The sequence below is a fragment of the Saccopteryx bilineata genome, chromosome 5, assembly GCF_036850765.1.
Source record: "Saccopteryx bilineata isolate mSacBil1 chromosome 5, mSacBil1_pri_phased_curated, whole genome shotgun sequence".
NCBI classification, from domain to species: domain Eukaryota; kingdom Metazoa; phylum Chordata; class Mammalia; order Chiroptera; family Emballonuridae; genus Saccopteryx; species Saccopteryx bilineata.
Window position 1 is genome coordinate 29,517,635 of NC_089494.1, and position 12,133 is coordinate 29,529,767.

The window sequence follows — 12,133 nt, forward strand, 5'->3', positions numbered from 1 at the left end:
ACGTGACAGCCATGGAACCACTGTGTCTCCACCTTAACAGACCCTGAAATAAATTACCAGCCTGATCCTCTTGGCCATCACAAAGCCAAACTCACCATCTGTCCAATATGTGCATCTCCTGGCCAGCACCCTGCCCCCTGCTAGAGCAGCCATCTGAACACTCAGTACCACGGGAGATGCAGTCTCCTTGCATAGGTCATGCTTAGAACACGAGTCAGCCCCTCGCCTGGCCTCCCAAGGTCAGTCCGTCTTGTTCAGGTCCTCGAAATAACAGCCAGTTAAAGGAAACATTGACTTTGGATGAACTCAGCAGGACGTTCTCAAGGGTTACAGTTGACTGTTTTGTGGACAACTGGAGGTTTCAGGCCCGGTCTTTGCAGGAGTCTACCTGAAGCCCTGTTTCGGTATGTCGGCTTTCAGGAAGGTTTTGCAATGGAGGAGATCTTGTTGTCATTCTGCCCCCTGATTATCAACCCATGCACTGCTGGGGAAGTCAAGCAATCACAACTTTCAAAAAAAAAAAAAAAAAAAAAAAAAGAATAATTGCTTCTCCTCTCTACTGCTGTCTTTTCTACAGAGTTGGAGAAGTGTTTCTACTTTCCTGAATGAAGGACCTCTATGCTTTCTTTTTCCAGTTGAAACTACTGCTTCAATATTGACTTTCTTTTAGCCACGCTCTTCTTCGTCTTTATCTATCATGCTCTAAGCCCGAGAAGTTCCCGCCTCACTATCTGCAGTGGCTGCAGAGCCCTGGCCAAGCCACAGCAACCTCTGTCTAAAGGCAATTCATGCAGATGCCAACCCTACGCCTGGGTTGTCCATTGCCATTGGTGCTCACTAGGGGAAGGTCTTTTGAGTTCAGAGAGTTGTTTTTTAATTCACAGAGTCACCAGTAGCTCTCTGACAAAAATCAAGTCCGTCATAAGCGAGTTCACTCATTAGTCATTCCCTTTGATTTCTCCGCAACAATCCACCTACCCTAGTGATCCACACTGAATCCTCTCCTGTGTGTCCCCCACGGTTCTGGTCCGCCGTTCTAATAGCGCTTACCCAACGGTCCAATCTGCACCAATGCAGCCCCCATCTCCCACGTACATTTGATGGGATAGCGACCATTTGTAAAATTCAAATATTTCATAAAACTATATTCTTGATTTACTCCCACTGGAGATGATTTTTGAACCCAGAGTAAAGGTTCTGTTCTCTCAATCCGATAAGGGTATAAATGCAAGGCAGCCAAAGCTCTGTCCTTTCACAATGGCACACAAATAGGTTTTGCCTGGTTTCTTTCTATCACTTCCATGATATGAGCTTTATTAAAACAAACTAATACAGCAGCCATCCTGCATGAGGTCAACAAATGCATACAAGAGCACACATTTAGGGGGATCACACACCCTTAAGGATTCTGAAGCTGACCAGGCATAGTACCTGTTTCTCTAGACTTCTTGTCTCATTCCTGACAATAACAACAACAAAACCAACGACTATTATTACTATTATTGGTATTAGTATTTAAGATGCTCTTTTTGATTGAATGAAATATTATAGTTCCTATACTATCCGATGTCATGTTACTTGCCAAGTTTACTATGGCTGCGTACCAAGGTAAAATGAAACCATGTCCAAAACACCAGCCATCAAATGCTCCCATCAAGGGACCTATTTACTTCTTCCTTTACACTGAACCAGGGAGCGACAGCATCAGCGAGGGTCCCAGAGGTGACGCTCATGTTAATGCCTAATGGTGGGGGAGCAGTGCTCGCTAAGACAACATTCTGTGCTGATGAGCATGTTCTATATACCTCACTGTCCAGTGGGGCATGGCTATTGAGCCCTTGAAATGTGGCTACTGTGCAGAAGGAACGAAAGTCTTAGCTGTATTTAATTCTAATGAATAAAAATTAAAACAGCCACATGTGGCAAGTGGCTACCCTATGGACATAAAGGGTCATCTCAAGAACCTTTTGCCTGGTGGTTTAAAGACGTAAATCTTCTCTTCCTGACAATTCCCACTAGGGGAGACCCTTTTCTGTGTCGTTGTAGCTACAGAGAAAAGGCAAAGTGGCTTCTGAGAGGACAGGGGACGAGCTCCTCTGTAACCACGGGGGTCACTGACTTGGGGACAGGTTCCCCAGGGGGCAGGATGGACACACTCCAGGCTTCTGAGCTACAAGCAAAGAGCTAAAAAAAGAAATTCCGAGTGGCTTGAAAGACTATCTTGAAAAACAAAAACAGTGGAATGAAAGCAGTGGGTGTCTTGTCAGCCTCAAGCAAGCACTCCTGCTAGCCAAGAGAACAGAACTAATTACTTACTTAAAAGGAAAAGAAAAAAACAACGACAGAAAACAAAACACGAGAAAAAGACTAAATCAGAAACTATCCAAGGAATGTAAGTAGTTTCCACAGACACTTGTAACCAAATGGCCTGTCTATGCTATTTCAACATGGCTATTTCCTTTTTTTCTTTCCTCTCTTCTTTTTTTTCCCTACTGGATGGAGACGCCTCCTTTCTTAAATGTAATTACCTTTGTTTACCAATCTAATAAAGGGATAAAACATATGGCGCACTTCTCTTCGAGAGCGGAGTGGGCTCCTCTCTGTGGAACGGTGATGTGTGGGTGACGCTTGCCTTTCAGGTTTGACTTGGTCCAGCCACTCTAATGCCATTAGCGTTTGCCCTGCCCCTAAGCAAGCACAGCTGTTTCCTTTCTCCCAACTGCTCCCCTCGGGCCCCATTTTTTTTTATTTTTGAAGAAGGAGAAGAAAGGACCACCCTGAACAGAAAGGGCTTTCTCTCTTCTCCTCCTTAAAGCTTGCTATCCAGTTTTGTAAGAAGTAACATGGGAAATAGAGCAAATGCTTTTGTAAGTCATCAGAGGGTAGGAGGAAGGGCCCTGAAAACAATATTATGATTTCGTTTTCTGGAGGCAAGTTACAAGTGCCCCTTTCCCGAACTTCAGGGATTCCTCTGGAAGAGGAAAATAATGATGTTCTTTCTCAATATCTTAGGGGAGAAACACCACTAGATCGAGCAGTTCCTTGTGGCCCTAATTTTCTTTCTGTTCCCATCCTTCCAACCAAAGGTTGGAATCCTGCCCGCTTTGCGAGCTTACTCTGAAAAGCCCTCCCAACCACAGGGTGTAATGAATCAACTGGAATGAGGACAAGGACTAGAATACCCAACCAGCAGCCAGGGTCAGCAGAGGGGGCATCCAGGTGAGGGCGAGGGCTGGGCGAGGGGGAGGCGGAGGTGAGCAGGCAATGGAAGAGGTAAAGCCCAGGGTTAAATGGAGAGTAACTTAAGCTCTCCCAGAAGTGTCACTTGCTAATTGGTGGCCTGTAGCCTGGATTGGCTGGCCTCAGACATTCTTAGAGAAAATCTGCTCAGAAGAATACAAGGAAGGAGGCTGAATTATTAGAAAGAACCTAAAGATGAATGCTGAACAAGGACCTGTAAATGTCTTTATGTTGTATCATCCCTGTCCCTTTATTCAAACTCTCTCTGCCAAGCTTCCCTCTTACACACAAACCCACGCATGGAAACCGCAAACACAGGCAAACGGGAATCTACCGACACAGATTCACACATAAAACACACACACGAATACATGCATATACGCATTTATAAACACATGTACAGCTACACGTAAAAACACATTAACACATGCACACACACACACAAAGAAACCCAAACACTTAGAGAAAGAAACAGACACACACACTATAGCATGCACACGCAGACACATATACCCTACAGATCTTTAAGATAAAAAGTGGGGGTTGGGAGAACAACCAATTAATTGGGCCAAGTCTCAAAGGAGAGGAAATAAAATGAAAAATCCAGGCTGGGTTATAAAAATAAGTATTTTTTTCCAACGTGCAGGAGGCTCATTATATTAATTAAACATTATTGCAGTGAACGAGAGGAGGGAGGGTGATTAAGGCTGGGACGAGGGTAAGTGTTCTCTCCTGTTGCCTGAGGCTGTGGTGATCTTCAGATATTAATCTCTCCAAGCACTCCAATGCTGAAGAGATAAACACTTGAAATATGAAAATGTTTTTCTCCAGAGCAGACACTGTGACCTCTGGGACAGCAAGTGCAGGCCGGGCGGGTCAGGAGAAGGGCGCAGTTCTCTCCTCGCATCTGACCTGTGCATCCCCTGGGGGCAGGGGACAGGGGACATGGCCAGTTCTTGGGGTGAGGGGCAGCGGAGCAGCTCTGGGTAATGGTGCGGAAAGGGAGGTCCCTTCCCTCCCATATTGCAACATTTAATCTACGAATTTCCAGAATTAACCCCTTTCCTCTTGAATGCTTACGAGGACCTAAGGTCCAGACCAGGGGGGTGTAGGAAAATTGAAAGCTAATGCCTGATGAGCTGGAGGCGATGTTTGTGAGAGCCCACTCTTCAATTATCTGGAATTTTGCAAGCCAGTGGTTATTAAAAATTAAATTATATCAAGTTATAATTAAATAAATTATATTAAAAAATAAAGCTAATAAATTCTCAAAACTCAACACATTAATTATTTTAATACAATTTACCGGGACCTATGCTCCCGAAGTTATCTGTATGTATTACTCCCGCCAGATGGGGACATACTATACAATGCTGTTACTACATTGCTCCACTCCACCTCCAGTGATGGCTGGGAGTTTGAATTTGACCAGAGTAGGAGTCTTCATATCACTGAGAGTGGCAAACTTCACAAAGCAGGGATTTTAGTCCTCGGAGGATTGGCTGTTAAACATTCACCAGAACATCACTGTAACAGCGTGAGGCAATGGAGACTGCAGATGACTCTTGCTCCTGCCTACCTAGAAGGGCCAAAGGCAACCCCTCTTTGTCGAGGTGCCGGAGAGGTTTCTGATGTCTGGCTCTCGGAAAGGACAAGTGCCAAGCAGCTCTGCTAGACACCTTAGGGTGTGGCATCATTTCAGGACCTCAGCGTGGTTTGTTACAGAAGCAGTGACATCCTAGGAGAGTGATTTTCAACTGGTGCGCTGTACGAATTTTTAAAATATGCAATACCTGACTATTTAGTCAGGGGCATTGACCCCTTTTCCTTAGATTGTCAAAAAGAAAAGTAATAGCAACCAACACAATAGCCATCTGGTGTGAATGAATCAAAATGATTTTTTTTTTTTTTTTTTTGGTCAGATTGGCAAAAATTACATTTTTGGGTGTGCTGCATAATTTTAGTAATTAGTTTATGTGCTCCATGAGATGAAATCGCTGCCCTAGGAGAAGGATCAGTCAGACTTAAGGCCCGTGGCTTCCTAATGGGCCATTTTAGGAACAATACGTAGCTTGAAGTTGACAAGAGGCCCTGTGATGGTGGCAGGCAAGTACTGGCTATGGGAACAAGGGGACATTGACTCATCCCCTCTCCTAGGACCTCCCAATGGCTCTTTCTGTCTTCTTCTTCTTTTATCTTGGCCCCTTTCACTCCCTCCCAGCTTCCAGGCTGTCCTGTAATCACAAGAGAGGGTAGGAACCACTAACCACTATTCTGTGGGGTGACGTTGTGAGCAAAGATTGTGGCGGTTTGTGGGCAGAGAGCAGAGGATTGTTCTGTGGTGGGAAGTTACGAAGCCTGTCAGGCAATCTGAGGTGAAGACCACGGGGAAGGCTAGCATGAACTCTTTCGGCTCTTAATCCGCAGCGGGCTTACCTGGGAAGGTCCGGTCATGTGGGCTGGAGCTGCTGGTCCAGGTGCTCCTGAGCCACTTGGCATGGTCATACATCCAACCACAGGACTCCTCGGGGAAATCAAAGTTGCAGTTGAATCCTGAAGGGAGCTGCAAATCTTTGTCTAAAGGGGGGGAAAATAACCCAAAAGAAGGCAAATGAAGTGGGTTCAGAGAACAGCCACAGTGTGCTTTTTAAATGGCTGGCAAAGCCTGAGCGCTGAGCGGAGAAAATAGTGGCTCTCTTTGCTCATTCATTTAACTCATCTTGGCGATCGTTGGCTTTCGGGTCAGCCTTTGGTCTCATCCTTCCCAGGCCTGAAAGCCAAGCCTGCCAGCGGTTCCCATAGTAAGCAATTATAAACGAGGCCACCAAATGGCTTCAGGCTCTAATCAGCCTCTTCTGTCCACCCCGGACAGCAGACAAATGTGAAAATCGCTGTTCCCTAAATACCGGAGAAGAATGTCTCCCCAGTGCCTCAGTGGAAGGCTGGCTCCTGCCAACCGGGCTCTCAGACACGGTGGGCAGCAATTAGCATCCAGAGAGGCTGGAGTGCCGGGGAGGTGTGGGCCAGAGAGGAGAAGTGGCCTCAGACACAAGGAAGGCTTGTTTGCTCCCCTTCACCTCCTGTGACAGGTCTCTTGCTTCAGAAGAACAGGTCATTTCAGCATCCTCGGGGGAGGCGCTGCCAGGTGGCATGTTTGGGCAAGGTGAGGGGACCAGACCAGCCGGACCAGCTGCCGCCCAGTTCAGCACTAACCAGGAGGAAAATCAATCCCACATGGCACGGAGTGCCTGTGAGCCCGGACCCGGGGGGCAGCAGGGAGTGCACTCTCATGGAAGTCTAGAACAGGGGTCCCCAAACTACGGCCCCCTGAGGCCATTTACCCAGCCCCCGCCACACTTCCGGAAGGGGCACCTCTTTCATTGGTGGTCAGTGAGAGGAGCACATTGACCATCTCATTAGCCAAAAGCAGGCCCATAGTTCCCATTGAAATACTGGCCAGTTTGTTGATTTAAATTTACTTGTTCTTTATTTTAAATATTGTATCTGTTCCCGTTTTGTTTTTTTTTACTTTAAAATAAGATATGTGCAGTGTGCATAGGGACTTGTTCATAGTTTTTTTTTATAGTCCGGCCCTCTAACGGTCTGAGGGACAGTGAACTGGACCCCTGTGTAAAAAGTTTGGGGAACCTTGGTCTAGAACGTGACCACCCAGTGGCTGGTCCTGTCTGCTTGGTTGTTCAGCTGCCTAAGCTAGAAAACTGAACCCAAGGCGTTTCTTTTGAGGTTCCACCCAGCAATAAAAATTCAGTCTGAGCTGGTACCAAATGCATGGTTGAGTGGGGGGGGGTGGAGGTGGGGAAAAGAGGAAAGGGAAACCCAGGCTGGACGCTTGCTGGCAGTAGCTGTGGAGCCAGCAGAAAAGTGGCAGCTAATGCTGGTCGCGGAGAGGAAGTGGGGTCCTCGGCCTTCTCACTTCCCTTCTCAGGGCTCCCAGGGAGGAATTTCCCCGGGGAAGGCCCACACGTGGGTTAGGAAGTCTAAAAGGAACAGCAGGCTGGTGGAAACAGACTGCTCACATTGCGGAGGTGAGGAGGGCCCGCCTCTGAGCGGAAGGGCACGGCGACCTCAGAGGCAGACTGCCATTGGGCCCTGTTTATGCCTCTTCTACCCAGAAGGGAGTATTCAGTGTTTGCCCACCGCTGACCAAAGTCAGCTTGAGTGGAGAAGAACACATGGAATCTATTACAGAAGCCTCAACCTGTGGCTTGGAAAAGTCAGCTCTTAGCCCTCACCATCCCCTTCTCCCGTCAATTTCTGAATTTCTATTTTTCCGTTCAAAAATATGGAGTAATTCAATATACCGTAATTCCTCCCTAATGTTTATATGCACACTGTATCTCAGGAGCCAAATTCTACAAAGAGATCTTTTGCAAAAATAAAAAAATAAAGTGAAGGGAGGAACCACCAAAGAAATCTCAAAGGAAACAAACCACTACAAACGGGAAAATTATATTAAACTCCTGAATGTTTGCAGCAGAGCCCTTAAATTTTCCTCTGGACTGCCGTTTAGACTGAATCCCCGCCTCCCGCCTTCCACCAAACGAACTCTGCTAATCTGATACCGGGGATTAACTCCCTATGCATTCCACTTCTGGCCCTCAAACTATCTTAAACATGTCTTAGAAGATCTTCCAAACCTTTTCCTCCTCTACATAAAAAAACAAAACAAAACCAAAAACAAGTTCATTAAAAAAATGTCAGAATTCTGTATTCAGCTAACCCTGACCAATAGCGTCCCTCCGCCCACACAATACACAAAAGCACATTCCTAAAAGCATATGCATTAAATTATCATTTCTCAGTCATACAACTTCAGCATTTATTTTTGGCTTCCCTCCCATTCTTCTTTGCAGCCATTTGTGTGTGTGTGTGTGTGTGTGTGTGTGTGTGTGTGTGTAGCTGGCCACCCCATCAGCAAGCTCCTTAGACTGTGTGTGTGTGTGTGTGTGTGTGTAGCTGGCCACTCCATCAGCAAGCTCCTCAGACTGTGTGTGTGTGTGTGTGTGTGTGTGTGTGTGTGTAGCTGGCCACCCCATCAGCAAGCTCCTTAGACTGTGTGTGTGTGTGTGTGTGTGTAGTTGGCCACTCCATCAGCAAGCTCCTCAGACTGTGTGTGTGTGTGTGTGTGTGTGTGTAGCTGGCCACTCCATCAGCAAGCTCCTCAGACTGTGTGTGTGTGTGTGTGTGTGTGTAGCTGGCCACTCCATCAGCAAGCTCCTCAGACTGTGTGTGTGTGTGTGTGTGTGTAGTTGGCCACTCCATCAGCAAGCTCCTCAGACTGTGTGTGTGTGTGTGTGTGTGTGTGTGTGTTGTGTGTGGCTGGCCACCCCATCAGCAAGCTCCTCAGACTGTCCAGAGGCTGAGCGTGCGAGGTCAACAGATTCCACCGTCTACCTACAGAGTCGGTGCTCTGTCTTCATGTCTCCCTCGCTTCCCAAGCCTCTTCCCCAATCTTCCCTCATTTTGTTTAATGAATGTTTAATAATGGTCAGTAATTTACTGTAAATCGAGGCTGTCAAGCATTAGATCCTAGCCAAAAAATGCCAGGTGTCCCAAAATTTGTGGTTTGTTAGGAATGTCCTCATACTCAGTAACCTTAGCGGTATGATTTAAAATGTGACGCACTCCTGGGCTCTGCCAATTGGTTTCCCTCTAATGTGGATCTGTTCAGAAGACGAAATGAAAGTGACACACAGTTCCCACGTGACGAGGAGGCCCTGCCGTCTGGAGGAACCCTGAAGCGCCTCTTCCCGTTTCTGCCTTTGTCACTGACCTGCGTGCCCCCCCTCCCCCCAAGGAGGCGTTCTCTTACAGAGCCGTTACACTTTCTCCAGCAGTGATGGTGGTGAAAGACGGGGGGAAGTACAGTTAAGGAATGGTTAATGCCTGAGTTAACCTGACTATTGTGCTACACGAACCAGGCGGCCTCCAGATTGTCACCTGACTGTATTGTGAAGACATGGCTTTAGTGGGTAAAAGGATCACAGCTGTGGGTTCTAAAGAGGCAAAGTGAGAAGAGCAGACCTCTCAGAGGAGGAGTCCTCTTGAAACGAACCCTTATCTCAGCTGATGACCAGAGGGTTCATGCCCGTAGGGCTGTTCAGGTTGTTCCAAGATCTGAATGTTTCTATATTGGTTATCAATGGCCACTGCCCCCACCCTCTGAGTACCCACACCTCCCTGACCTCTGACCCATGGGGCCCCCGGTTCCTGCCCCAGTCACAGGTCGGCCTTCACCCCAGCTGGTCATCACCCATGCCATCCTGGATGAAAGAGGACTCTGACCCCGATCCTCACCATCCTCAAAGCTGCAGTTTTCTCCGCAGTCCGTGGCCTCCTCGTCAATGGGGTATGGTGTGGTGGTCTCTTCACTCTTCACGGTGGGCCCCAGCGTCTCTACGGTGGGCTTCGCGTCTGTGTAAAGGCAAAGGAAGGGCGTGAGTGCTGCAGGTGGCAGCCTGCTTTGCAGCACAGCGGGAGGAAGATGTCCAAAAACAAGTTCCTCTCCAAGTGTGGGTGATCAGAGAGAGAAGAGAAAGGAAACCAAAGATGGACACACACACACACACACACACACACACACACACACAGTCACCAGTGTGCTGTCAAGGATGTCAGGAGAAATGTCTGAGTTGAAGGAACATGAACCCAAGTAGCAGAAACAGCCCCGACAGAGGCCCAGACACAAAGCCATGCTCCTCACTGCACAGTGGAGGACCCTGAGGCCGGCACCGAGGCCGAGTGAGACAGTAATGAACGTGGGCAATGCTGACCCCGACACGGCTAAACCATGCTCTGAGTGCTCTGTTTGAGACAGAAGTGTCGGTGGCCACAGACACAAGGTGAGTGATGCCCATCGGAAATGGCTTGAGAAATTCTCGGTGCTCAAAGAAGTGAGCTCCTGCTCTGCGGAGAATGCCGACCTGTGCACTTCCCCTCGGTGGCCACCGACACACCTGTCTACCTCCCTCCTGCCTCCAGGTTGAATAGATTTTTGTTTTCCAGCCTTCTCCGAGTCAGCTAGAACTTCTCGAACCAAAGCTAACCCGACCCACAAGGCCCACTCCTAACAGGACGATCAGCAGCACAGTCGCCCAAGCCACAAGCAGAGGCAGACGCTTGGGAGGAGTGACCCCAGACACTGTTGTTGGCGTTTGCCTCAAAGTGAACGGAAAGGAGTATGGATTCAAAGGGACTCGGGCTCCACTTGGTGGAAATCATCGTTTGGGGCTGTGCCTTTAAGGTCAAGGTGTGGCAGACTCAAGTGCTTCCCGGATGCAAACAGCTGCTGTAAGTGGGGACAGAATGGACAACTGGGGGCTGGGGAGAGCACAGTGTGGGACAGAGGTGGCGGAGAGGCTCCTGCATGCCTGATTTAAAGGAGGCCACCATGACTGGCTCCAGCAGACTGAGGCCCCAAGGTAGAGGAGTGGTGTGTGTGTGTGTGTGTGTGTGTGTGTGTGTGTAGGTGGCCCAGTGCAGCCAGATCTTCAAAAGAAATTAAATAAATAAATAAAATTTTCTCCATATGAATCCAAAAATTCCCATGGAAAACATCCAGGCTTATCAATGTTGGCAACCTATTCAAATCATTATAATAAGTAGACTGCAACAAAGCTGGGCTGGGTCAACCCCGGCCGCAGGCAGTCAGTTCTAACCTCGGTGATTCACTCACCCAACCATTCATTCGTTTGTTTGCTCATGCCACTCATTCATTCAGCTACCATTGATGAAATGAATGAAACTGTGAGCCAGGCCCTGGGTGAGGCAAAAAGGAGTTCTGGTAACTGGTGTTCAGGTCCGTGTGTGGTGGGGCGGGGTCTTCATTCCAGAGCTGTGCTCTCCAACGAGACTCCCCGAATAAGCCCGTGCATTGCTCCTCCAATTTCTACCTGTGTTCCTTGGCACTATTGTGTGTGATCAGGCCTCTCTGTCAGGCCCCCTTCAGGATACCATTTAATAAAGCCAGGAGCTGAAGGAAATGGCTAAATACGCTGAATAGCTTTTTCACGGTCGACTTCCCACCTTTCTGCTATTAAACACTACACACATAACCTTTCAGACTTCCCCTCTGTCGTGTTGGCCTCTTGCTCACAGTCAATAGCAAATAACCTTGAAGCATCCTAATTTGTAAGTTCAAATTTGTCACTGTGTCACAGTATCTCAAACTCAACTGTAAAGCATACTCTGGCCAGTAAGGCAAGAAGTAATTGTTTGAAACACAAACCAGTGAACAGGTGAAGAGGCCCTGTCAAATCATTTAGCTGCAGAGACTCAGCCCAGCCTGTGATTATTTTCCTGGGGTCCTCCCGGGGGGTCGGAATGAGGAAGGGAGCCGAGGGTGAGTCGCAGAAATGAATGGGTGTGTGCAAAGCAGGACAGCCACGTGCCCGAGCAGAGCCGTTTCTGGAAATGTGGGGCAGCCAAACCAGTAAGCTGGTTGGTGGAGACGGTGTGAAATCCAGGGGCACAGAGGGCTGGCGAGGCCACAAGAGGGCAGGGTGTGTGACTGACAGCGAGGAAACAGCAGCCGGCCTCTGTGTCCACTGTGTTTGTACTGGGCGCTCCGAGGTAACTGCCCGTTAAACTGCAATTGAAACCAGATGTCCGAGACTTCAAAGGGAGGGAGGCTGGGCAGAGGGTAACAAGCCCCAACTCTGATCTTCTGAGGAATGGCCAGGCAGGACTTTGAAATGAGAAACCTGTCACTGACCATCACCAGTGTTATCTGGGCCAGGTTGGGGCAGGGGAGCCATAAGTGGAAAAGGCCATTTGCAACTGTCCGGCTGGTCCTAGAGCAGGGCCAGGCGGGGAGAGGCATGGCGGAGAGGGGCCCAGGAGGCGAAGGAAGTGTGAGTCGGCCCCCAGCTAG

The 12,133-nt window shown here is 48.4% G+C and overlaps 1 protein-coding gene across 3 annotated transcripts in view; it reads right to left on the reverse strand.

The window, feature by feature from the left end:
- Positions 1 to 12,133, reverse strand: part of NRP2 (neuropilin 2) — a 119,732-nt gene that overhangs the window by 40,095 nt on the left and 67,504 nt on the right. For all 3 annotated transcript variants that reach the window (XM_066233349.1, XM_066233352.1, XM_066233350.1), the window contains exons 11-12: positions 9,559 to 9,675; positions 5,677 to 5,817 (exon numbers count right to left, since the gene is read on the reverse strand). In XM_066233349.1, the coding sequence (XP_066089446.1) occupies positions 5,677 to 5,817; positions 9,559 to 9,675 (258 nt within the window). The remainder of the gene's footprint in view (positions 1 to 5,676; positions 5,818 to 9,558; positions 9,676 to 12,133) is intronic.